Source organism: Podarcis erhardii (assembly GCF_964252035.2).
Source record: "Podarcis erhardii genome assembly, chromosome: 7".
Classification (NCBI taxonomy): Eukaryota; Metazoa; Chordata; class Lepidosauria; order Squamata; family Lacertidae; genus Podarcis; species Podarcis erhardii.
Window position 1 is genome coordinate 7279699 of NC_138511.1, and position 27964 is coordinate 7307662.

Sequence of the window (27964 nt, forward strand, 5' to 3'; positions counted from 1 at the left end):
TTGCAGTTTTTCAAACTGCTGGTGGCTTCATTTAGGCCACCAAGCATGCAATTTGTTAGGGAACGGAGTAGGCAGCCTGTCTTGGATGGGGTTAAAGGTAAAGGGACCCCTGACAGTTAAGTCCAGTCGCGGATGACTCTGGGGCTGCAGCGCTCATCTCGCTTTAATGGCCGAGGGAGCCGGCGTACAGCTTCTGGTCATGTGGCCAGCAGGACTAAGCCGCTTCTGGCGAACCAGAGCAGCACATGGAAACGCCTTTTACCTTCCCGCCGGAGCGGTACCTATTTATCTACTTGCACTTTGATGCGCTTTCGAACTGCTAGGTTGGCAGGAGCAGGGACCGAGCAACAGAAGCTCACCCCGTTGCAGGGATTCAAATTGCCAACCTTCTGATCGGCAAGCCCTAGGCTCTGTGTTTAACCCACAGCGCCACCCGCATCCCTGTCCTGGATGGGGTTGCACTCCCCTAAAAGAGCAGGTGTGCAGCCTGAGGACAGAAATGATGGAGACCACACAATTCAGGTTGCAAGGGCATTTTCAGACAAGAAGCTTTAGTCGCCTCTGGGCCTCTCGTGCGCTACTAATTCAGAACCGGTCTTATGCTGGCCTTACAAATCAGATTGAAGCAAGAGCTGAACTTTAAGCCTCATGCAAGAAAATGCCCAAAGCGTACCTGCTTTTTTGCTGAGCAGAGAGCAGTTCCTGTGCAAGGCACACTGAGTGGCTGCCTCATATTTAGAAAGAGCACATGCATGCACAGCAAAGCGGACTGGGATTCTTCCTTTTTGCCTGATTAATGCCAGGAAAACTCCCCCCCCCCCCAAGATCTCATCATGCCAACCCAAACAGTTGCCCCAAGGCATGAGCCAGCGGCCCATTGATTCCTGCTCCTACTAGTGACGCCCCATGCAAGAGGCCTGTCCCCATGCTATGTTCTTTGTCCTTCAAGGCAGCCCGGCGGCCTGCGCTACACAGCAGAAAGTCAGTAAGCAGCACCAACTCACCAGATCATTCCTTCAAACAGGTTGTGAATGATGAGGTGGGACTGGGTAACAACTATTAGCAAAGTCACATGGGTCCAGCCAAACTGGAAAGAAAGAACAGCATGCAATCTAGTTTGCAGGGGGCAAAAAACGTTTCTCAAAAACACACACCAAAATGCTGATTAGAGAAAGAGAGAGAGAACATCAGGGAATTTGCCACCCCACGTTTCACAATGATAGGCACAGAGTTAGCAAAAAGACCACACACACACACAACTGATTGTCTCTAGTCTGCAATCGAGGGAGCCCCTTCCAAAACTGCTCATCGCTTCCCAGGAGGTCAACTGTCCATGCCTTTCTTGCAAACAAAAAACCAAAGGTCCACCCACCATTCGTTCTCCCATGCAGACCAGATCCAAATATTTCTGCATCCTCAGGGTTCTGATCAGCAATTCAGCTGTTGAGAGAGGCCTTGTTTTGAACTGAGCAAATGTGAGGTCCAGAGATCTTGTTGGACCGCTTCCCCCCATCACCCCCAGCCAGCATGGCCAGTGATCAGGGATGATGGGAGGTGGAGTCCAGCAACATCTGGGTGGTCACCCCCAGAGCAACGTTGGCTCTGCCCACTGAATCCTCCCACACAAAATGAGACACGGGCAAAGCACTCCATAGCCCCTTCCTCTCCAGCAGAGGCCCAGGGAGGGTCTTCCCTTTAGCTTCTCACAGCCACGGCCTGAGCCTTTGGTTGTGCTCGGGGGTCGGGAGCTGGTGGTGCTGAAGGGTTGGCCTGGCCAAAGCCACAGTAATAGAAGTGGGAACATTTGCTGCCCCTTCACAACCTTGTACGTTGTGTATTATTAATCTAGTTATAAAAACATGTGTGTGCCTCTGTGGCACTAAAAACAACAACATAGTTTACAGTGGTACCTCGGTTTATGAACTTAATCCATTCTGGAAGCCCGTTCTTAAACCAAACCCGTTCTTAAACCGAGGCGCGCTTTCCCTAATGAGGCCTCCCGCTGCCGGTGCCCTTCCACCATTCGGATTCTGTCCTTAGACTGAGGTAAAGTTCTCAAACCAAGACACGATTTCCAGTTTTGCGGAGTTTGTAAAACAAATCGCTCTTAAACCGGACTGTTCTTAAACCAAGGTACCACTGTACGGCAATAAAAACACAAAACTGTTTAATAAAAATCATTTAAAAATTTAAAACAGACACCAATAAACCCATTGCAGGATGATTTATTCTTAATTGCCTACAAAGGCCTGGCAGAATAGAAAAGTTTTCTGCGGGCGTTCAAAAGTTGGCACAGGAGGTACCTGCTGCATCTCTAGTGGCAGAGAGTTCCACAGGACTAGGCCGGTGACACTAAAGGCTCAGTTCCTTGCTGTTGTCAAATGAGCCTCACCAACTCTGGGAATGACCAGCAATGATCTTGGTCATCAAGCTAGGATATGAGGGTTCAAAGGGTACTCTGGGCCTAAGTTGTTACAGGCTTTGTAGATTAATACAAGGACTGTGAACCTGGCTCAGTAGTAGATGGGCAGCCAGCACAGATGCTTCAACCAGGGTCCCACATGTTATTGGCCAGAAGCTGTGATCAGCAGCGTAGCCACTGCATTCTGCATCACCTGGAGCTTTCAAACAAGACCCAAGGGAAGCCCCACGAAGAGCACATTGCAGTAATCCAGCCCCAAAATTACCGAGGCATGGACTACATTCATAATTTGGGCACTGGGATGGTCATCTTCAAGCCTGAGTTTACCTGGAAACTCATGTTTAATTAATTCATGCTTAATCCATTTGTGTATTAGCATACATTTTCAGGTGTTTAAGAAGATTTAAAGGTAAAGGGACCCCTGACGACTCTGGGGTTGCGGCGCTCATCTCGCTTTATTGGCCGAGGGAGCCGGCATACAGCTTCCGGGTCATGTGGCCACCATGACTAAGCCGCTTCTGGCAAACCAGAGCAACACATGGAAACGCCGTTTACCTTCCCACTGGAGCGGTACCTATTTATCTACTTGCACTTTGACGTGCTTTCAAACTGCTAGGTTGGCAGGAGCAGGGACCGAGCAACGGGAGCTCAACCGTCGCGGGGATTTGAACCCCCAACCTTCTAATCAGCAAGTCCTAGGCTCTGTGGTTTAACCCACAGCGCCACCCATGCCCCTCTTAAGATGATTTAGGCTATTGCAAAATAAACTTTTAAGACTGGCAGGAGTTGTGGGCCTCCCCGTTCTTCAATCCGTTGTTCACACACAAAGGAAATACGTAAAGTGTTTTAAGGAATGCAAAAAAAAGAAAAAAGCTTTCTTCAAGCTGGTACCCTCCAATGGCCACGCTGGTAAGGGCTGTTGGGAGTTGTAGTCAAAACATCTGGAGGGCATCTGGTTGGGGAAGGCCAGTCAAAAGTAAGATAAGAACAGCCTGCTCCTTTTCATCTCTCTCTCTGTCTCTCTCTCTCCCTTCACAAGCTATTAACTCCGAAAAGAGAAAATCTCTCTTACCATGTAGAATTGGAGTCGATAGTGCTTTTTGACAAGGCTCAGAACAAACATGCAGAAGCCTGCAGAAATAGAGAAATTAATTAAATGAGAACCTGGGTGTTCCTCCCCTTCCTGGCCAATCACAGGGCTGGCCTCAGACCAAGTGGGTGATTGTCTAGACTGTGTTTCTATCAAAACATGGCGCCCAATGAGAAAAGGACACTGTGTCTCCATATTGCCGTCTGGCTCCAGGAATCCTTGAATAACCCACTTCAAGTGCCATTAAGTCCCGAATGTGAGACCAGAGTCCTGCTTACCTGTTAAGTACAGGGCAAAGGAAATGAAGCGGTGATATTTGCTAAGGATCCTCAAGGGCTCCTCCCTCTGGACCAAAGTGAAGAAATAATCTGTCACAGTCTCCCCATAAAAGAAGTAGTTCACACAGAGCAGGAAGTACCTGAAAGAATATACGTCATCTTTTTCAGAGAGGCTCCTAAGGCTTCTTTCATGAGAAATACTTCAACCAAATTTGGAAAGTCTTCTTCAACCGGTTGAATGAGCTGATCAAGCTACAAATCGGATCCTAGTGTTCGAAAACACCAGAAGGTTTTCTACGTCAGGCACATCCAACTCTCTAGCGACTGTGATCTGCTCCCAGTATAATAAAACTGGCAGTGATCTATCCATTGTCATTGCCCATAGTTGTTGAGTTTTTTTTAGGGGCAGACACCAGAGTTGTGGAGCTTTATTTAGGAATGGTTGGCAAGAGTAGTTAAGCTTTCTTTGGGGTGGGGGGTTGACCATAGCTGTTCAGCTTTTTTGGGAAAGGATTACATAAAATTCCTTGACCAACAGTCCGCTGCAGGGAATACAGTGGTACCTGGGGTTACATACGCTTCAGGTTACATACGCTTCAGGTTACACACTCCGCTAACCCAAAATAGTGTTCAGGTTAAGAACTTTGCTTCAGGATAAGAACAGAAATTGGGCTCCGGTGGCGCGGAGGCACCATTAACTAAAGTGGTGCTTCAGGTTAAGAACAGTTTCAGGTTAAGAACGGACGTCCGGAACGAATTAAGTACTTAACCCGAGGTACCACTGTACAACATTTCAAAGCTGGGATATGAGGGTTCAGAGGGTTCCTGAGGTACTCCGAGCCTAAGTTGTTAGCCATCGCTAAGGAGCAACCAGGCAATCACTTTTTTAAATCCTGTGATCGACCGGCAGCACCTCGGCGATCTACCTGTCGATCGCGGTCGACTAGTTGGATATTGCTGGTCTAGGTTATGGTTACCAGACACCCCTGTTTCCCAGGGACAGTCCCCGGATTTACAAATCTGCCCCTGGACAAAATCCATCCTCGGAATGTCCCCAGATTTCATTTAATGTCCCCGGATTTATGTTTTAAGTGTTGTAGATTTATTAGTAGGGGATGAATGTTGCGTGATTGGTTCAACAGCATGAGACACGTCGTATGGGGACTTCTGGCGCGGCAAAATGGCAGGTGCCACAGCAGCGAGCAGCTCCTGAAGCCAGCCAGAGCCAACTGCGCTACCAGGCTGGCTCTGGGCTGCTGAAACTGCCGCTGCCACCGCCACTGCTGAGGGGGAAATGGGGATGCCCAGCGCGTCAACTGGGGGACCCACTGACTCCCCCTCCCCCGCCGCGACCCAAATCGAGCCGGGAGTGAGAGTGCCCACCCACCCGGCCGACTGCCCAGCGGCACTCCGGGGCCAGGAAAACCCCGGAGCCAACACAGGGAGATGGAGTAGAGGAGAAGGAGAAGGAAGAGAGAGGAAGAGGAAGGAGAAAAAAGAGGGGAGCCCTTATCTTGCCGTGCCGCTGCCGCTGAGGAGGAGAGGTAGGAGAGCACCGGGAGGGCAAGGACATGTGGCTGAGCCCAGGCCCAACCTGAGCCTACTCCACAGCAGCTAGCGCTCCAGGAGAGCAGGCTGGGGCCCAGAGGAAGGCCGCGCGACAGAGGAGACCACAGAAGAGAAGATATTACTTCTATTTTTTTTACTAAAAAATAACTTTTAAATAATTTTTTTCTCTTTTCAAAAAAAAGGGGGTGTCTCTGGATTCTTTGAAAAAAATCTGGTAGCCTTAGTCTAGGTCTACCTGCCTCTAACAGCCAATGGCTCCAGGATAGGTACGCATCACATCAATGGTAACCACTCTTGATGATATGCAAATGGGGCCATAGAAGCATAGAATTGTAGAGTTGGAAGGGACAGAAAGGGCCATTTAGTCCAACCCCCTGCAATCCACGGGATGCCGTAGCTGGTGCTCCCCAAACAGTCCCCCCCCCCACATGGACTCTTCAGAAGCTCCTCACATCCAGGTCAAGACTCTCCCCCCTCCACACCTTTAGGAATTAAGGGTATGAACCACCTGGCTCAGCCAACCTCCAGACTTGAGGTGAAGGCAGCTGAGAGCCCAGCTAGACATTTGCTAGACATGGAACTCTCACCAGCCGTTGGAATGAGACACTCTGTGCAGAGAATGGTTGAGAGAGAAAGGAGTAGCTGGGGAAGGGAGTGACAGTGGGTGGAGCCAATGAAAAGTGTGTTGCTTGGGGGGTGGCCCACCCACGTTTGCAGTGCCAGCTGGTGGCATGGATGTGGACTGCAGCCAGGATTTCAGTAGCCCAGCAATGGAAAACCCTGAAAAATCTGCATTTAGCTTTGTGGCGTACCGTATTTTTCGCTCTATAAGACAAACTTGCCCCTCCTAAAAAGTAAGGGGAAATGTGTGTGCATCTTATGGAGCAAATGCAGGCGGGATTCAGAATATTATTTTTTCTTGTTTTCCTCCTCAAAAAACTAGGTGCGTCTTATGGTCTGGTGCGTCTTATAGAGCGAAAAATGTGGTAGTAACTTATGGACTTTAGCCAGTGAGGAAAAGATAATACATGAACTGTGTGTCCCCAGGGGGGTGGAGGGTCCAGAAGGCTTTTATGCCATCTGGTGGGGTTTTATTTCCTGTGTTTCAGACTTAGATGCTCAACATTTACCACCCATGCCAGCTTTGGAAACACAGGAGGCTTGATTTATACTGGTTCCTTTTTCTTATTGTTTATTGCTTGCTTTCTATATGGTATGATGCAGTTGGGTAACAGTCATAAATTAACAATTATAAAGGAAAACGTTAACAACAGCCACCACCTTGAGCTGTTTAGAAGAATAGAGCTGCGTAGAAATATCCTCATGGAAAACAAGGAAACCAGACTTCTTCCAGAGCTTAACTCAGATAGCACAAACTCTGATTCCACTTACCAACTTAGGGTTCTGAACCAGGGCAGCTCGTAGGAGTGATAAACGTTGTAACCGATGGTGATGATCTCCTGGAAGCACTTGATCTGCACACACATCACCTGAGAGACAGAGAGACAGCAGCAGTCGACTTTGGGGTCTCAAATTTCCTAAGTGCCCTGTACAACACCAAAATTTGGCACTCACATACAACTTCTATTCTATATCATAGTTGTGATCAGTGGCGTAGCGTGGGTTGTCAGCACCCGGGGCAAGGCAAGTAATTTGCGCCCCCTAACCCATGGATTTGCGCCCCCTAACCCGTGGATTTGCGCCCCCTAACCCTAACCCCCAGATGTTGCGCCCGGTGCGGCCGGCCCCCCTGCACCTCCCACGCTACGCCACTGGTTGTGATGCCCCTGAGACTCTGCGCCCAGTGCGAGCAAACCAGTCATGCTCCCCTAAATATGCTTTTACAGACAGACAGCAGGGGGGCATGAGTTTTGATAAATTTCCAGGCCACTTCAAGAGAACAATAAGCATTCTTGCATTTATTTTTTTGTATTTATATATTACACTTATATCCCATGCTGTTCTCCAAGGAGCTCAGTGGATGGCTCTCTGCTTGTGGAATTATCTCCCCACGGAGGCTTGCCTGGAGCCTTCAGTACATAGAATAGAATTTTATTATTACGGTCACAGACCAGTTCCGGCTCACTTACAATATCAGGTACAGTGGTGCCCCACAAGACGAACGCCTCACAAGACGGAAAACCCGCTAGACGAATTTCCCTATGGGCTTGCTTCGCAAGACGAAAATGTCTTGCGAGTTCCTGCGGGGTTTTTTCCCTTTTTTCCCCCTTTTCCTAAGCCCTAAGCCGCTTATCAGCTGCTCCGCTGATAAGCCGCTTATCAGCTGATCCGCTAAAAGCCGCTAAACCGCTAATAGCGCTAATACGCTAAGCTGTCAATGGGCTTGCTTCGCAAGACGAAAAAACCGCTATACGAAGAGCCTCACGGAACGGATTAATTTCATCTTGCGAGGCACCACTGTAAATCATAAAACACAACAGGAATACACTGAATTGCAATTGGGAGACAATTCAGATATATCGGCAGTTTAAAAAATATATTAAATCTTGATCACTAAAATATAACCTAAAATTATCATTTAAAACCTTGATAATTTTGGTAGTACAGCTTGTTCCCTAAGTTTTATGGCAGTCGCACAGAATTTGGCCACCATTAGCGTGATGTCTAGATACTTGTCCTCTACCAGGAGTTTTAGAAATTGAAGTTCGGACCCATTTGGAGATTTTGTATAACAGGAGTGATAAATACCGAGCGTATATCCCCATAGATACGGCAGCATAACAAGACATGAGAGACAGGTGCTACCTCCATCAAGCTGCAGGGGCAGACTCGTTCCACATATGGTTTACCCTCGAATCTGCCCTGCAATAAGGCAGATGGCAGCACGTTGAATCTAGTGAGGGTAAATGATCGTCTGTATTTGGGTATTTGTAATTTTGACAAATAATTTGCTGGGGTAAATCCTCTCCCATTATATTTTATTGCTGGGTGTTTATTCATCTCGCTCATGTGGCATTGCAGTTCCACATCCCAAATTTGTTGACGGATTCCTTTAGTACATAGTTTTAGGCTCCAGACCTTGAAGTCAGTCCATCCAGTCCTGGAGATTTACCTAATTGCATGTTCTGGATGGCCCCTTCTACTTCCTGATCTGTTATTTTGTAGTTCAACATTAACTGGTTAGAATCATAGAATCCTAGAGTTGGAAGAGACCACAAGGGCCATCGAGTCCAACCCCCTGCCAAGCAGGAAACACCATCAGAGCACTCCTGACATATGGTTGTCAAGCCTCTGCTTAAAGACCTCCAAAGAAGGAGACTCCACCACAATCCTTGGCAGCAAATTCCACTGTCAAACAGCTCTTACTGTCAGGAAGTTCTTCCTAATGTTTAGGTGGAATCTTCTTTCTTGTAGTTTGGAACCATTGGTTTCCCTGAGAGATTTTATGTAATCCATTTATTTTCAAAAATCGATCAATATCCATTTCCTTCTCCTTCTCCTGTGTATAAAGTTGTTTAAAATACCTCTGGAAACACTTCCTAATCTCCACTGGGTTCTGAATATTCTTTCCTTCCACAGACAAAAGCATTCCTCTTTCCCCATGGCCTTTTAAACTCGCGAGGAGGTGGAATCCAGCCCTGCCATTCCCGAACCCCCAGGCCTCCATCGGGAAAAGATCAGCTTCCAGAAAGACCGCAAAGACTTACGATCATCATCAAGACCATGGGTCCCAGGTAGATGATGATGAAGAAAAAGACGATCATCGCCAGAGTCAAGATGCCTCTCACCCACCAGTTCTTCCATCTGCAGAGGAAGGAAAGCATCAAAAGAGATCAGGGATTCCTTGGCTGTGACTCCTACATTGTAGGGGGTTGGACTAGATTGGTACCTCTCCAACTTAACAACCGTTTGAGTCCCGGGTGGATAAAAAACAATGATTTTTTTTAAAAAAATAATCGGATTTTTAAAATAAAATGCTTTTGGAGGAAAAATCTTTCTAAAGATAATTTTCTATTTAAGTTACATTATACAGTGGTACCTCGGGTTACATATGCTTCAGGTTACATACACTTCAGGTTACACACTCCGCTAACCCAGAAATAATGCTTCAGGTTAAGAACTTTGCTTCAGGATAAGAACAGAAATCATGCTCCAGCGGCACGGTGGCAGCAGCAGGAGGCCCCATTAGCTAAAGTGGTGCTTCAGGTTAAGAACAGTTTCAGGTTAAGTACAGACCTCCGGAAAGAATTAAGTACTTAACCTGAGGTACCGCTGTAGTCAAAAGGCTATTCATCAGGAAATAAGGATTTGTTTAAAGTTTTTCATCTGTGCTAAAACTCAGTCTAAGTTTTTTTTTTAATCATTTAACTACATTGGTTAACAAACATGGATACATATGCTATAACGTTATTGTTTTAGTTAAATAAATTGTTTAAATTATTATTAAGGAAATGATTATTTTTCTCCTTCCAACAAGGTACAGCAGAAAAGTTGTCCAAATATACACAATCATTTCATAATTATCTATGTATTTCTGATAGTATAACAAAGCAGTAATTTTTGATAATAGATGTAAAAACTACTCTGAAAATTTTTTATTCCAAAAATGAAACTTTCATCTGGTTGTAAATATTAAGAAAATGCCTGCAAGGTTGAACCTTTCTGTAAAACAAAAACGATTTAAATGAAGTCTTACTGACTACTGATTTAAATTGATTTGATTTGAATCAAATCCACCCTGTTTGAGTCTATGAGAGAGCTTGCAGGGGAAGAAACAGAAGCCCCGCTGTGGAAATTTACTCTTTGCAGAATCGGAAGATCCGCTCCCTGATGGCTTTCAAAGTTTTGGCACATTCTTAGCAAGGGCGAAAGGCAACTGCTATTTCTGGCACCAGGCTGCTTCCTGAGAGAACACGGCCCCCGTCCGTTCTCCCTCGGGGGTCTCTTGGCAGAAGGTCACGCTCCAGACACTGCCAGAGAAATGGAGGCTTGCAGAAGCATAGATGTCAACTTTTCCCTTTTCTTGCGAGGAATCCTATTCGGAATAGGGAAATTTCCCTTAAAAAAAGGGAAACATTGTGCAGAAGATGCCGTTGTGAAACACACACACACACACACACACACACACACACTAACAGATACAAGACTGAAACACAACCCAAGGGCAGCGCAACGTAAGAATGCACCATATTTTTCGCTCCATAAGACACAATTTTCCCCTCCTAAAAATTAAGGGGAAATGTGTGTGCCCAAGAAGGGAGACGGGACTGATGCGGCAGGCCGTTCCTTCTCCCTCCTCATAGAAAAGTCCGCAGGAACCGTGCACCCTTAAAAAGAGCGCACAGCTCTTGGGGGCTTTTCTCCGGAGGGAGAAGGGACTGACTGGCCGCATCAGTCCCTTCTCCCTCCCCGTAGAAAAGCCTCCAGGAGCCGCGCGAAGCCTGTGCAGGGCAGTGGGGAGGCTTCGCGGGCTATCCCAGGAGCCAGATCTCTCTTGCTGTTCTGGCTTATGGGATTCAGAATTTTTTTTTTTTTCTTGTTTTCCTCCTCCAAAAACTAGGTGGGTCTTATTCTCTGGCGAGTCTTATACAGTGGTGCCCCGCAAGACGAATGCTTCGCAAGACGGAAAACCCGCTAGACGAGAGGGTTTTCAGTTTTGGAGGCGCTTCGCAAAACGAATTTCCTATGGGCTTGCTTCGCAAGACGAAAAGGTATTGCGAGTTCCTGCTGGGTTTTTTTCCTCCCCCCCCCCATTTTTCTAAGCCGCTAAAACGCTTATCAGCTGATCGGCTAAGCTGCTAAGCCGCTTATCAGCTGATCCGCTAAACCGCTTATCGGCTGATCCGCTAAGCCGCTTATCGGCTGATCCGCTAAGCCACTTACCAGCTGATCCGCTAAGCCGCTTACCAGCTGATCCGCTAAGCCTCTTACCAGCTGATCCGCTAAGCCGCTTACCAGCTGATCCGCTAAGCCGCTTATCAGCTGATCCGCTAATCCGCTAATGGGCTTGCTTCGCAAGACGAAAAAAACGCAAGACGAAGAGACTCGCGGAACGGATTCTTTTCGTCTTGCGAGGCACCACTGTAGAGCAAAAAATACAGTAAGTAGAGTCTCCTGGATCAGGCCAGTGGCCCACCTTGCTTAGCACCCTGTCCTCACAGATGCCCCAGAACCACAAGCAGGAATCCAGGCACAAAAGCAGCCCTCTCCTGTCCTGTGGTTTCCAGCAACTGGTATTCAGAAGCTTTGCTGCCTCTGTGGAGACACAGCACAGCCATTGTGGCGAGGAGCCAACAATAGCAGATAGAGAATAAACAGTACCTCTGACAGACACCTCCCACCCAAAAAATTCTTCTTTTTTTAAGGTGTCCTTTTTGTGTGTGATTGTATTTTTCTTGATATAGGTCTATACATTTTTCATTCCTTTGGTGACTTTCCATATACAGTGCAGTGGTACCTCGGGTTAAGAACTTAATTCGTTCCAGAGGTCCGTTCTTAACCTGAAACTGTTCTTACCCTGAGGTACCACTTTAGCTAATGGGGCCTCCCTTGCCACCACAAAATTTTTCTTCTCATCCTGAGGTAAAGTTCTTAACCCGAGGTACTATTTCTGGGTTAGCAGAGTCTGTAACCTGAAGCGCATGTAACCTGAAGCGTCTGTAATCCGAGGTACCACTGTATGCGAGAAGCAACTTTGTAATTTTTGTGTGGCATTCCTTTGGAATGAGATGATGAAAATGTAGCATTTTACTTCATCGCGTTTTGGGCTCACTATACCCTTCCTGGGACGCGGGTGGCGCTATGGGTTAAACCACAGAGCCTAGGACTTGCCGATCAGAAGGTCGGCAGTTCGAATCCCCGCGCCGGGGTGAGCTCCCGTTGCTCAGTCCCTGCTTCTGCCAACCTAACAGTTCAAAAGCACGTCAAAGTGCAAGTAGATAAATAGGTACCACTAAGGCGGGATGGTAAACGGCGTTTCCGTGTGCTGCTCTGGTTCACCAGAAGCAGCTTAGTCATGCTGGCCACATGACCTGGAAGCTGTACACCGGGTCCCTCGGCCAATAAATCGAGATGAACGCCGCAACCCCAGAGTTGTTTGCAACTGGACCTAACGGTCAGGGGTACCTTTACCTTTTTATACCCCTTCCTATGTATTATTTCTTTATTGCATTTTTACCCCGCCTCTCCTCCAAGGAGCTCGAGATGGCATACGTGGTTTTCCTCCTCTCCATTTAATCCCCACAACAACTAACCTACCTGCAAGGTAGGTTAGACTGAGAGGCAGTGAGAGGCCTAAGATCACCCAGTAACCTTCAGGGCTCAGTGGGGATTTGAACCCTGGTCTCTCAGGCCCTAGGCAGACACTCTAACCACTACATCACCCTGTGGTGTCCCTGAGGAAGCATCTCCCCGCAAAAATGTATCATGCCTGCAACAATTCATATTTCTGTTGGTTTTTTTTAAAATAATATTTATTAAGAATTTAGAAATTAGAAAAAGAAAAAAGAAAAATTAAACATGACAATATAATAAAATACAAAAACAAAAACAAAAACACTACATAAAACATTGAATTAACAAAACAAAACAATTAAAAACACTTCCAATATTTTCAATCTTAACTTTCATTTATTTGTTTCATTGACTTCCCCACGCCTCCCTTTTTGTATTCGACTTCAATTAACTATTTCAGCAAGTCCTTTCCATCTTCATCTATTTTCTGTCCTATAATTACTCTTAACATATTCTAACCTAATTTTTCCCCTTTAATACATTAACAATCTATCTGTACCTAGTTCCTTATAATATTTCTGCCAAAGCCATATAACTTCATTCCACCATTTTTCTAAAGCTCATTAATTTTACAATATTTCTGTAAATAATCTTTAAATATTTTCCAATCTTCTTCCACCGACTCTTCTCCCTGATCTCGCATTCTGCCAGTCATTTCCGTCAGTTCCATATAGTCCATCAACTTCATCTGCCATTCTTCTCGGGTGGGTAAATCTTGTGTCTTCCAATACTTCGCGATGAGTATTCTTGCTGCTGTTGTTGCATACATAAAGTTCTGCCCTTCTTTGGCACCAATTGGCCAACCATGCCCAGGAGAAAGGCCTCCGGTTTCTTCAGGAAGGTATATTTAAATACCTTTTTCATTTCATTATAGATCATCTCCCAGAATGTCTTAATCCTTGGGCATGTCCACCAAAGGTGAAAGAATGTACCTTCAAACAATTCATATTTCTGACACCTGGAGTCCGTCCGTCCCCAACAGCCTCCCTCAAAACAGGCTGACATCACTGGAAATCTGAGGTGGACCACCTGTGGACATTGCCAGTGGTCTTTCTAGGCTGGTCAAGGCAGTCAGAGCTGGACAGTCCTGGGGGGAATTGGAAAATGCCTCTTCATGGGAGGGTCTAACACATGGGTAGGCAATCTAAGCCCCAGGGGCTGGATCCAGCCCAATCGCCTTCTCAATCCGGCTCGCAGATGGTCGGGGAACCAGCGTGTTTTTACATGAGTAGAATGTGTCCTTCTATTTAAAATGCATCTCTGGGTTATTTGTGGGGCAAAGGAATTCGTTCGTTTATTTGTTTTGCAAAATATAGTCCGGCCCCCCAAGGTCTGAAGGACAGTGGACTGGCCCCCTGCTGAAAAAGTTGGCTGACCCCTGGCTTAGGGCATGGGTAGGCAAACTAAGGCCCGGGGGCTGGATCCGGCCCAATCACCTTCTAAATCTGGCCCGCCACAAACTAAGGCAAACTAAGGCCCGGGGGCCGGATCTGGCCCAATTGCCTTCTCAATCCGGCCCACGGATGGTCCAGGAATCAGCGTGTTTTTACATGAGTAGAATGTGTCCTTTTATTTAAAATGCATCTCTGAGTTATTTGTGAGGCATAGGAATTCATTCTTTTTTCCCCTCCAAAATATAGTCCGGCCCCCCACAAGGTCTGAGGGACAGTGGACCGGCCCCCTGCTGAAAAAGTTTGCTGACTCCTGGTCTAACAATCCTGAATATAATGAACCCGAGGGTTTGTGTGTGTATCAGTTGATGTATACAAAATGTACGGATTGTAAAACTGCAGGAGGGAAGAAGTGTGCATGCACACGAAAGCTCATACCAAGAACTGACTTAGTTGGTCTTTAAGGTGCTACTGGAAGGAATTTGTTTTGTTTTGACTATGGCAGACCAACACGGCTACCTATCTGTAACTGCAGGAGGGAAGTGAGGGCTCACGTGCTCAAATCCTGTTTGCAGGTTTCCCAGAAGAGACGCCCAGTTGGCCTCCTCTGTGAGAACAGGGTGCTGGACTAGATGGGTCACTAGTTTGATCCAGCAGCCTCTGCTTAGGTTCTTGTGTTCTTAAATGCTCATCTCCATATGCAAAGTTCTCATCCCAGACACAGGAGAGCCGGCCTGATACCCAGACACAGGATACCGTTGGTCTGCTTGGGTGGTGAACAAGGAGGTGTCACAACAAAATTCTCACTTGTGCAACCATTTTCTTCTTCTGCCTCTAGCTTTTTCTACAGCCGCTTCTGATCCTCTCTATTTTAAACTATCTAACTGACGTACAGGAACACAATAATAACACTTTCGCATTTTAATTTCCTTGCAATGCTAGCTTCAAAGTGCACCTTTTAAGTGCCTTTTATCTGCTGCCTCATTTCAAACCGTACTGGCTGCTTTTAGTGTTTCTTAATGTTACAGCTGGGTGTGTGTGTTTTTGCTGCTGTTGTGGTTTTTGCTGTGAGCTGCCTTGCAACGTTTTGAAAGGTGGAAGAAAAATCCTCTTAAGTACGTCGTAAAGAAAACTTTATAAAAAGTACTGCAGGCTTGTACCAAAACTGCACCAGGTTCCTGGTCTCAGGGAAAGTCAAGTATGATTTAGGGCTTCTGGGGCACCAATCCAAAGCCCAAAGCAGCTCAACCAGGAGGGTGGAGTGGAGTGGGAAGGGGAAGGCAGCATAAATGGGCCCCCAATAAGGTCGGAATAATGGGAGTGAAACAGAAAGACCACCTCTCTCCTTGCAGACCCCTCTTGGGTGCTGAGATCAGCAGAGAAGACCCTCCTGATAATTCCTTCACTCTGAGGTTTGGGGATGGTGGCAGCCTAGGAAAAGGCCTTCACTGTGGCAGCCCCTAAGCCCGGGGTCAGCAAACTTTTTCAGCAGGGGGCCAGTCCACTGTCCCTCAGACCTTGTGGGGGGCCGGACTATATTTTTAAGGGGGGAAAAGAAAGATGAACGAATTCCTATGCCCCACAAATAACCCAGAGATGCATTTTAAATAAAAGCACACATTCTACTCATGTAAAAAACCGCTGATTCCCGGATCGTCCATGGGCCATATTTAGAAGGTGATTGGGCCGGATCTGGCCCCTGGGCCTTAGTTTGCCTACCCATGCCCTAAGCTATGCCACTCCCTGCCCAGAGAGGTGTCCCTGGCACCTTCACTGTACAGCTTTTTGGAGGATGTTGAAGATGCACCTCTCCCCCCTGGCTTTTGGCAGCTGAGGTGCATGTTTTTATTTTTCTGACTGTAAGTTGCTTTAGATTGCTTTTCGTATTGTTTTTTAATGCTGTAACCCACACTGGGACCTTAGGGTGAAGGTAAATGCAGTGGTACTTCAAGTTACATACGCTTCAGGTTACAGACTCCACTAACCCAGAAATAGTCCTCCAGGTTAAGAACTTTGCTTCAGGATGAGAACAGAAATCGCGCTCTGGCAGCGAGAGGCCCCATTAGCTAAAGTGGTGCTTCAGGTTAAGAACAGTTTCAGGTTAAGAAGGGACCTACGGAATGAATTAAGTACTTAACCCGAGGTACCACTGTAAATAACAACAAGTGAGCCCTGGGGCGGAGGACCCCAGCTCAGTGACAGCCTCCATCTAGCAAGTATTGGCCGGGGGGAAACCCCTGCAACGCAGGAGCATCACTCGTACAAACGAGGACCATCATGCTCCAAATCATTTAAAGTCATTGCTAATTATTACTGTTTGGCCATTGTTCCACAACTCGGCCCTCTTGGCAGTGTACAAGAAAAAGTTTAGCACAAATTAGGAATGGCAAAGAAATAAACTTATCAAAACGGAGCACATCCGAGCTAGTTATTTGACAAAGCCCCCACTTGCCGTACTAAGAATTGCTTTCACAGAATTACGATTCCAATCGATGCCCTCGGTGGTGGTGGATGGTCGGTACGGCAAAGTACCGTACAAGGAGAGACTTTGTCAGCAACCTTGCGTAGAGGACCTGTACCACTATTTATTGCAATGCCCGCTATATATAGAACCAAGAGACCGATTTATAAAACCCCTGCTCACGAATGGAACACATTCGAACAGGGTGGAAAGGGTGAAATGGCTGCTGAGTGATAGTGATGACTTGGTAACTTATAAAGTAGTACTAAATGCGTTGGCAACTAAGAAGATCAGGAGAAAAGAACTAGATAAAATAGCGGTCAATTGCAAAGGTGATTTGGACATTTAACCTGGCACATTCTATCTGAGAACCCCTTGCTATTCTATCGTATGCAACAAATAATTTTTGGGAGAAGTGATTGTGGTTCTTTGTATCTGCAGTGTCTGATGTTCTTATGGTTTTTATGGTTATTGTTGCTTCTCTCTTTGCTCCCTTTGTGAATGATGCCATGGCCTTTGGCTAGTGCAATAAAGCTTATGATGGTGACGACAAAGAAATAATACAACGGAAACGCTACAATGTAAACTCCAAATCAGCAAAAACAAAACATGACTTCTCTCAAATTCACCCAGCTAAGTATTCCTGTATCGATTCTGTAAGTTTGCAAAGCTGAAAATGAAAACAATAAGGAATAATAATAATAATAATAGACAAGAAACATCCTGTATACAGATGCTATTATGCTTTACTTTCATTTTTAGCTTTGCAAACTTACACAATGCAATAAAAATATCACGGGGGGAGGAAATGCGCCTAATTATATGGAGAACTAAATTCATCAAATAATCCCGCTCAGCGTAATAAAACTCTCTTAAAGGGTTTTCATTAAAAGCATATGAGCCACTGCAGAAGCCGTGCCAAATGTCAAGATCAGTCTTGCATGAGGCTAACGAGAGCAGGCCTAAGAGAAGAACAACAAAAAAGAGGTTTTCTTGGCAGAGAGGGGCCATCACAGAAGGCGCCAGGCAAACCACTCCAGGCCCTCTCCATCGCAGCCACCCTCTGCACTCCAGAGTGAAGTGGCCGATGGAGAACAGCATCTGTTGACACCCCGGGGGCACAGGCAGGCTCATGCAGGAAGAGGCCCATCCCCCTGGATAATAACAATAATATAAATAATATAGAATCATAGAATCATAGAGCTGGAAGAAACCACAAGGGCCATCGAGTCCAACCCCCTGCCAAGCAGGAAACACCATCAGAGCACTCCTGACATGTGGTTGTCAAGCCTCTGCTTCAAGACCTCCAAAGAAGGAGACTCCACCACACTCCTTGGCAGCATATCCCACTGTCAAACAGCTCTTATTGTCAGGAAGTTCTTCCTAATGTTTAGGTGGAATCTTCTTTCTTGTAGTTTGGAACCATTGCTCCGTGTCCGCTTCTCTAGAGCAGCAGAAAACAACCTTTCTCCCTCCTCTATGTGACATCCTTTTATATATTTGAACATGGCTATCATATCACCCCTTAACCTCCTCTTCTCCAGGCTAAACATGCCCAGCTCCCTTAGCCGTTCCTCATAAGGCATCGTTTCCAGGCCTTTGACCATTTTGGTTGCCCTCCTCTGGACCCGTTCCAGTTTGTCAGTGTCCTTCTTGAACTGTGGTGCCCAGAACTGGACACAGTACTCCAGGTGAGGTCTGACCAGAGCAGAATACAGTGGCACTATTACTTCCCTTGATCTAGATCATAATTTTATTTATATCCCACCCTCCCCAGCCAAAACCGGGCTCAGAGCGGCTAACAACAATAAAAGTAACACAGCATTCTAAAATCCATTCATTCTAAAATCAATTCAAAATCAAATTAATGGCAACCATTGGGCAAGAGTTCTGTGAGGATTACCAAAGGAAGGGGTCAGGCTGTGCCTTGGCCAAAGGCCTGGTGGAACAGCTCTGTCTTGCAGGCCCTGCGGAAAGATGTCAAGTCCTGCAGGGCCCTAGTCTCTTGTGACAGAGCGTTCCACCATATCTGAGCCACAGCCCAAAAAGCCCTGGCTCTGGTTGAGGCCAGCCTAACCTCCCTATGGCCCGGGATCTCCAAGGTGTCGTTATTTGTAGACCGTAAGGGCATACCAGGAGAGGCGGTCCCATAGGTACAAAGGTCCTAGGCTGTATAGAGCTTTAAAGGTTAAAACCAGCACCTGATCCTGTACTCCATCGGGAGCCAGTGCAGCTGGTATAGCACCGGGTGAATGTGATCCCAGGGCGAGGACCCCGTAAGGAGTCTCGCCGCGGCATTTTGCACCTGGTGGAGTTTCTGGGTCAGTCTCAAGGGCAGCCCCACGTACAGTGAGTTACAATAATCATACTGCAACACGGTGTGGTACGCTGGTTTGACACCATCTGATAGGAAGTGCCTACAGAGGGTGGTGAATACAGCACAAGATATTATGGGATGTCCTGTGAATCTGCTGGATGAAATAGCGGAAGAACGTTGCCTCAGGAGAGTGAGGAAAATTCTCAGGGATGATTCACACCCTGGCCGGCACTTTCTTGATCTCCTGCCCTCGGGCAGAAGATACAGAAGCATGATTAGTCACACCAACAGGGTAAAAAACAGCTTCTATCCGTGGGCTGTTAGGCTGCTGAATGAAAAGATAACAACAGGGCAACTGACTTTCGGGTTTGGTGGGTGTGCGTCAGTAAATGAGGGAAATTAAGACTAAGAGAGCTGATTTGGGGGGGGGTGCTCGTGTAATCTCACTGTATACAAGTTGTACAAGGGACAATAAAGTATTTCAATGATCAAGCCTGGAGGTGACCGTCGCATGGATACACCTCTTCTGTAGACACAAGCCATGAGCAATGGAGAGCCCAGGCAGATTATACCCCCTGCTCCTTAGTAGATGGGGCAGGGGGTGGGCAGAGAGGTGCCACGTCAATTCCTTGCCTCCGGCACCCCCAAAGCATCTTGGGGGGCCAGCCTTGATGGGACTGAGCACCAAGCAGTATTTGTTGGGGGAGGGCCAGAGCTCAGTGGTACAGCGTCTGCCTTGCAAACAAAAGGCCCCTGGTCAACCCCCAGTTGCACCTCCAGGCAAGGTTGGGAGAGATGGCTGCTGGAAACCCTGGAGAGCAGCTGCCAGTCAGTGTTGGCAATACTCAGCGAGATGGACCAATGGTCTGACTCTGTATAAGGCAGCTTCCTAGATGCCTGTGCTGTTTGTGGGGGGGCCCCAGGCTCTCATAACGCGTCTGTAGGATTTCTGAAATAAAATATGGGGACGTTGGTGGAGTTGGTTGCATACAGGCCACTGCCATTTTGGCACCCGCTCCTCGGCTGAGCTATGACACCACAACTATTAGATAAAGCACCCTTTCAGGTCCCCCTTTGGGAGGGAGAAATGCTTGTGAGGTCACTCTCCTCCACTTGACCAGTCTACGGAACTGGCAGTCCCACAGGTGCCCCATGACGCCTGTTCCACATTTGTAAGAACTTTTAATGTGGAAGCACCTACACTTTGGAACTCCCTGCCTATTGATACCAGGCAGGACCCTTGGCTGTACTCTTTCTGGTGGCTGATAAATGCATTTTTTGTTCCGACAAGCCTACCCAGATGCTAAGGAAGCTGGTGTGAGTTTTAACCTGTTTTCAGCCCACTGCAAATTTAAGTTTTTGAATGTCTTAAATCATTACTGATTCTTCTTATTGATCCTTTTATTATTTTGCCTTTCTTTGTAAACCATGCTTTTTGTGATTTTTTCCAATATCAAGCAGTGTATAAATTTTATAAAATAAATAAAAAGTGGACTTTGCTGCAAAATGTTTGAGTATGTTTTGACATCAGCATTTACCTGGAGGACAGGTTGGAGAGAGCCCTGTTAAGGACCTCTGGGGTGTCATCCACTGGCGCTGCTTGGGCAATCTCCGATTTGCACTCGCTGTCCGACGCGGTTTCTCCATCCAGCTTGCTTTCAAACTCTGATTCCTGCAGGACGAGAGAGGCAAAGGTTTAATGCAAAGAAGCAAGGGGGGTCAGGGTGAAGGACTTAGATCTGCACACCTGCGATGGCTGTTATTTAAATACTTTATTGTACAACTTGTATACAGTGAGATTACACGAGCACCCCCCACTCAGCTCTCTTAAGTCTTAATTCCCCTCGTTTACTGACGCACACCCACCAAACCCGAAAGTCAGTTGCCCTGTTGTTATCTTTTCATTCAGCAGCCTAACAGCCCACGAATAGAAGCTGTTCTTTACCCTGTTGGTGCGACTAATCATGCTTCTATATCTTCTGCCTGAGGGCAGGAGATCAAGAAAGTGCCGGCCAGGGTGTGAATCATCCCTGAGAATTTTCCTCACTCTCCTGAGGCAACGTTCTTCCACGATGTTATCCAGCGGATTCATGGGACAGCCCATAATATCTTGTGCTGTATTCACCACCCTCTGTGGGCACTTCCTATCAGTTGATGTCAAACCAGCATACCACACCGTGTTGCAGTATGAAAGGACATTTTCTATTGTTGAGTCTGTAACCTGAAGCGTATGTAACCTGAGGTACCACTGTAAACTTGGTGGTTTTTTTGGTTCACTTTTAACAACTAACTGGACTCAGTGTTTTACCAGAGAGTAACTGGTTGGTGGCAGCAGGAAAGCGAGCACAGTGGTGGCACAGGGATCAATAGACCGTTAAACGTCCGGGGACCCTGTGTGATCGCCGCAATGACCCTCTTCAAACCCTGTTTAGGTTAAAGTAAGTCATGGGAAGGAGGAAGAAAAGGGGCTCGTCCCAGAGCTAGATGGGTGCATGCAAATGTACGAGACCTCAGCACCAACTCAAGAAGGACACTGACAAACTGGAACGTGTCCAGAGGAGGGCAACCAAAATGGTCAAAGGCCGGGAAACGATGCCTTATGAGGAACGGCTAAGGGAGCTGGGCATGTTTAGCCTGGAGAAGAGGAGGTTAAGGGGTGATATGATAGCCATGTTCAAATATATAAAAGGATGTCACAAAGAGGAGGGAGAAAGGTTGTTTTCTGCTGCTCCAGAGAAGCGGACACGGAGCAATGGTTCCAAACTACAAGAAAGAAGATTCCACCTAAACATTAGGAAGAACTTCCTGACAGTAAGAGCTGTTTGACAGTGGAATTTGCTGCCAAGGAGTGTGGTGGAGTCTCCTTCTTTGGAGGTCTTTAAGCAGAGGCTTGACAACCATATGTCAGGAGTGCTCTGATGGTGTTTCCTGCTTGGCAGGGGGTTGGACTCGATGGCCCTTGTGGTCTCTTCCAACTCTATGATTCTATGATTCTAACTCAAATGCTGAGAGGAGATCGGGACCAGAGGGACGAAGGAATCAGCAGCTCTTCCTTCCAGCGAGGTTTAAACTCCATTATTACGTGGATGCATTTACTTCAGGAGGCCCTCGCCAGGTAGGAAATTGATAACATCAACAGAAAATGAGATATAATATTTATGCTGGCATTGGCACTGTATATTATGTACTCATTTAAAAGCTACAGAACTCCTTCGTATCAGCAACGGAAAGACTCATTGTACCAGCTTCCCAAAGTGCAAAGATGGCCTCAAGCCATCAGGGAATTGCAACAGCAGCCATAATCATATCTCCTGGTATGCCCCGCGGAGGACCTTAAGGTCCACAAATGACAACACTTTGGAGGTCCCAGGTCGCAAGGTGGTTAGATTAGCCTCAACTAGGGCCAGGGCCTTTTCAGTACTGGCCCCGACTTGGTGGAACGCTCTGTCACAAGAGACTAGGGCGTCCTGCGGGACTTGACATCTTTCCGCAGGGCCTGCAAGACAGAGCTGTTCCGCCTGGCCTTTGGTTTGGACTCAGCCTGACCTTTATGTTTCCCTCCCCTTATGATTTTGATTTATGGGCTACTATTAAAATGAGGCTGCATTTTAAATTGCATTTTAACATGTATTTTAAATTGGTTTTTCCACCCCCCCCCCCATTATGATTTTGCTGTAATTTTACTGGTGTTAGCCGCCCTGAGTCCAGCTTTGGCTGGGGAGGGCAAGGTATAAATTATTATTATTATTATTATTATTAGATAAGTAAAATTGGAATGGCCCCCCAAGTGCCATCTCATCCAATCCCTGACAATGCAGGCAGCCCAGCTCAAGAATCCCTTGTGGCAACCCAAACCTCTGCTTAAAATCCTTCAAGAAAGGAGAGGTCACTATATTCTGAAGTATACTATCTAGAATGGACAAGGACAGCCAAGTTCCCACTATCCAATGTATTGGCTGCAAAAAGAAGTCGTTTCCGAACCGACCGCAGTGGCGTAGCGTGGGGGGTGCAGGGGGGGCTGGCTGCACCGGGCGCAACATCTGGGGGGGCGCTCACACTCGCAGCTCTCTGCCCCTACCTGGCTCACTCACTCTAAAATCCAAGGGTTAGGGGGCGCAAATTACTTGCCTTGCCCCGGGTGCTGACAACCCACGCTACGCCACTGACCGACCGCGCAAAGATAAATCTGCTGCACTCCACACAGGCACAAAAGAACCCTACGCCCGCCATCTCCAACATGGTGCCTTTAGCACCCAGACACCCCAAACCAGGAATTGTATTCCATCCAACCCGCATGTCGGATACTATTGCTTTCTGCTTAAAAGAATGCAAAGGAACATTCCATCCCCCAAAATATAAATTTGTGCTGACATAAAAAGGAGCAATCAATAAAAACTTCACAACTGAAAGCAAAGGACAAACACTGGTCCAGTTTGCATGTCACGTAAACCACAGTTTAAGCCAGCGGTTCCCAAGGTTTTTTCGGGGGGGGGGGCCTCCTTGGTTTCATGGGCTCATCCCCACTGCCCCCTCCCCTCCTCTCTAAAAAGGATTATTCAGAATTGCAGTATGCATGGCATCTGTGTTGATTTACCGTATTTTTTGCTCTATAAGACTCACTTTTTCCCTCCTAAAAAGTAAGGGGACATGTGTATGCGTCTTATGGAGCGAATGCAGGCTGCGCAGCTATCCCAGAAGCCAGAACAGCAAGAGGGATTGCTGCTTTCACTGCGCAGCGATCCCTCTTGCTGTTCTGGCTTCTGAGATTCAGAATATTTTTTTTCTTGTTTTCCTCCTCCAAAAACCAGGTGCGTCTTATGGCCTGGTGCGTCTTATAGAGAGAAAAATACGGTAATTTGTGTACATCACTTTGGGGGGAAAGGTGGGAGATATAAGATATAGATACATAAAATCAACAATGGGTGGGGAAAATGGAACTGAATAAAGAAGAATCACAAACCCAAACAAAAGATGTCAGGATTGATTTCTTGACTTAGAAAGCTGTTGCTAATTACTCAGAGCTGTGCTTAATATAGGACTGGGAGAGGTGGGTGGGAGGAGTAAAAATTCGGAAGTGGAGGGGCTTGCTAATTGCCAACCTTTCCATCACCATGCAAATCACAGCTGTCCCTCTGCAAATCACTGGCTCGAGCAGCTGATCAGGGAACCAAGCTGGCTGCTTTCTGATGTGTTGTGCTCTGGTCCATCCCAGAAGTTTCTATGGCAACCACCTCCTGCTCTCACACGCCAGGATGAAAATGGCTCCGTTGCTCCTGGCAATTCTTACACAACTGGGTCAATGCACAAACACGAAGCATTATAATCCCACACACGCACAAAAAAAACCCCTCTGATTGGACCCAGGAGGAATGTCAATATTATCAATCCAGAGAATTTGAATTATGGTGATTTGTTATTAAAATCATGCGTGCAAACAGTTGTGCTTTCACCAGCAGCCTACGGGGAGAGAAAGAGAAGCAGCTTGGTGGAAGAGCAGCTGCTTTGCAAAAGGTGCCCGATTCCATCCTCATCACCTGGAGGGAGGGAAAGATGGAGAGAATTTGCAGAGATGGGATAGACCAATGGTCTGGAACAGCGCTGCTTCTAGATTCCAACGTTCCACGAGAAACTACAAACAGGTGACTCAAGCCTGATTCACCACAGTAACCCTTATGAAATCCAAAATTTCGAAGTGAGTTCAGAGCTGAGCAGAGCTGACCTGAGAATCATTACTATGCTAGTAGACCGGGGTGGCTAACCTTTGGCCCTCCAGATGATGCAGGACTACATAAGAACTTAAGAAGAGGTGGTTGGATCAGGCCAATGGCCCATCTAGTCCAGCATCCTCTTCTCACTGTGGCCAATAGATGCCTCTTATAGGAAGCCAGCAAGCAGGTACCAAACACAACAGCAACGCTTCCCTCCTGCAGTTTCCAGCAACTGATATTCAGAAGCATTGCTGCCTCTTACCATGAAGGCAGAGCATTGCTATTGTGGCTAGTACCCATCGATAACCTGCTCCTCCTCCTTGAATTTGTCCAATCCTCTAGTAAAGCCATCCAAGTGTTGGGATACTGCCGGGGAGACGCCCCCAGGCAGGCCCCCAGCTGGCTTCAGCCACCGGCCGGCAGCTGGCCGATCACCGGTCTCCCTTGGAAAACATCAATCAGCAACACGAGCCTCAGATACGTTTAGAGACCCATGCACACACTGTCAGCAGAGTGTGTAAATCTTCTCACAGCAGAAGAGGCAGACAGAGAAATGTGTAAGCATAATGTACAGCATTTTATTCAGCATAGTTCAGGAACAGCGGAAAACATGTCTGCTTCCCTTCGTCTCCAGCAAAACAGCAGCAACACAAAAGCTATATACAAACGGAAGTTCCCAGCAGATCTGTGCTGGAAGTAAACAGGCATGTGACTCACAATAGTCATGCCTGTACCCTTTTAAGGTGGAATGGAACTATATCCTAACACCAAATTGATGGCCATTGCTGCCAGTAAGGCAAAGCTAAAGGGACATGGGTGGTGCTGTGGGTTAAACTACAGAGCATAGGACTTGCTGATCAGAAGGTCGGCGGTTCGAATCCCCGCGATGGGGTAAGCTCCCGTTGCTCGGTCCCTGCTCCTGCCAACCTAGCAGTTCGAAAGCACATCAAAGTGCAAGTAGATCAATAAGTACCACTCTGGCGGGAAGGTAAATGGTGTTTTCATGCGCTGCTCTGGTTTGCCAGAAGCGGCTTAGTCATGCTGGCCACATGACCCGGAAGCTGTATGCTGGTTCCCTCGGCCAGTAAAGCGAGATGAATGCCGCAACCCCAGAGTCAGTCACGACTGGACCTAATGGTCAGGGGTCCCTTTACCCTTAAGGCAACGCTAAAACCTACAGCCCAAACAGAAACCCCAAGTTCGGAGGTGGATACAGATGTTTGCTACAGGAGGAGCCTCTAAATGGCAGCAAAGCCAGATCATTTATGTAGTATTATTTTTTAAAAAATAGTATTTTTTTACCACCATGTCATAAAACCTACATCAATGTGGTTTACAATAATAAAAACCGTACAATAAAACCCATAAAAAGTTTAAAACAGGCATCAATTAAGCACTGTGGAAAGATTCGCTCCTGGATTGCCAGCATAGGCCTGATTAAACAGGACGATTTTCAGCAGACATTTAGAAGTTGGCAGAAAAGGCACCTGCTGAATCTCTAGTTGCAGAGTGTTCCACAGGACAGGGACGGTAACACTGGCTTAAGGCTCCCTCTCTTGCTGTGAAAGGAGCCTCAGAGACTCTGGGAACAACGAACGATGCTCCTGCAGATGATCGCGGTGATTGAGCTGCAATATGAGGGTTTAGGAGATTCCTCAGGTGCCCTGGACTCAAGTTGTTCAGGGCTTTGTAAATTAATGCAAGGACCATGAACCTGGCTCAACAGAAGATGAGCAGCCAGTGCAGATGCGCCACATGTTCTCAGCCAGAAGCTCTGATCAGCAACCTGGCCACCACATTCTGCACCACCTGGAGCTTTCAAACAAGAACCAAGGGCAGCCCCACTTGGAGCACACTGCAGCAATCCATCCTCAAAGTTATCAACACATGGACCGCAATGATCAGGCTATCATTGTCCAGGAACGGCCATAGTTGCTGAACCAGGAAAAGCTGGTAGAAAGCACTTGCCATGGTGAGGTTAGTGAACAGTGCTGAGCATCCACCTGTAGACTTACTCAGAGCAGCAGGTGACACCAGCCAAGTTCTCCCCAAGGCAGCCCACCTGGGCTGTGCCTCATCAGGGCTCACAGCAAGGATTGTTGCACAACACAAGAAGCACTCCCTGCTTGCAGAAAATGAACACATCAGGGAACAGGCTAGCCAAGGACCCTGAAAAGCTAGCTCTTCGTGTGCAAGGGATGGCTTGCTTTACTTAGCTATGGAGCAACATTTAAGTCATGCAAGGCAGCCTCACACTCCAGTGCAGTCTCAAGTGGTAGCACTTACTGTAACTAGGAAACCGTAACTGCCCTAAAACCATTGCCTCTAGCCATTTCACAATCGCTAAAAAAGAGAGCTTGAAAGCTCAAATGCTTCTGCAGTCTTCAGCAGAATTCCAGGGGAGCTGCATGAACTCAGCACCTCGTAAAGAATGGACCCCTCTTTTCTCCTGCCCGCCATGCTTTTGAAAAACAATGCCTGTGCAAAGCATTAGGAACTTGTAATTCATCACCTCTGAAAGGCTAGTTTGTTGAGGTGCACCTTGCCTCAACAGCAAAAAGCCCAGCAGGATAATAATAATAATAATAATAATAATAATAATAATAATAATAATTTTTATTTATACTCCGCCCTCCCGGCCAGAGCCAGGGTCAGGGCGGCTAACACCAATAAAATTTCAGTAAAAACATAAAAAGAAAAAAAACAGCAATTTAAAATACAGGTTAAAATGCAATTTAAAATGCAGCCTCAGTTTAAAAGTCAAAACCATAAGGGGAGGGAAAACATAAGGGTCAGACTGAGTCTAAACCAAAGGCCAGGCGGAACAGCTCTGTCTTGCAGGCCCTGCAGAAAGATGTCAAGTCCTGCAGGGCCCTAGTATCTTGTGACAGAGCGTTCCACCAAGTCGGGGCCAGTACTGAAAAGGCCCTGGCCCTAGCTGAGACCAATCTAACATCCTTGTGACCTCCAAAATGTTGTCATTTGTGGACTTTAAGGTCCTCTGCAGGGCATACCAGGAGAGGCGGTCCCGTAGGTACGTGGGTCCTAGGCCGCATAGGGCTTTAAAGGTCAAAACCAGCACCTTAAACCTTGAGTCTAGAAGTGCAGCTTCAAGATGGATATACTGAGGCTGCTTTGATTGCTATACTAAGGAAGAATATACTGAAGATTTGTCTTTTCCCAGCAGCTTGTTTTCCTTACCCTGCAAGCTCTCACACTCCTTTTAACAGCTCAGAGACGTACACAGGCCAGGCTTTGCCACCCTGGGTGCCCGGGTCAACCAAACCTTTTGGACTGCAGTTCCCATCAGCTCAAAGAAAACAAAAAAAAGATAACCTGGTGACTCGCTTATCTCATCAGAGGCACGGGTATAGCGACTCAAAAGCCAATCCTGTAGACCTTTGAAAGCTGTTACTCAATTCTGGACACGTTGGAAGCTTTGATTATGAACTGCCACACAGGCACATCGCCACC

General features: G+C 46.9%; 1 protein-coding gene and 1 long non-coding RNA gene across 2 annotated transcripts in view; one reads left to right on the forward strand and one right to left on the reverse strand.

The window, feature by feature from the left end:
* CDS2 (CDP-diacylglycerol synthase 2) overlaps positions 1-27964 on the reverse strand; it is a 48683-nt gene that overhangs the window by 9914 nt on the left and 10805 nt on the right. Inside the window, exons 2-7 of the mRNA XM_081868488.1 lie at positions 20321-20454; positions 9028-9124; positions 6752-6849; positions 3791-3930; positions 3495-3553; positions 1005-1087 (exon numbers count right to left, since the gene is read on the reverse strand). Coding sequence (XP_081724614.1) covers positions 1005-1087; positions 3495-3553; positions 3791-3930; positions 6752-6849; positions 9028-9124; positions 20321-20454 — 611 coding nt within the window. The remainder of the gene's footprint in view (positions 1-1004; positions 1088-3494; positions 3554-3790; positions 3931-6751; positions 6850-9027; positions 9125-20320; positions 20455-27964) is intronic.
* On the forward strand, positions 13791-14767 carry LOC309345518. The gene is made up of 3 exons (XR_014158280.1): positions 13791-13905; positions 14254-14418; positions 14552-14767. It is a non-coding gene; the product is annotated as an uncharacterized lncRNA (long non-coding RNA).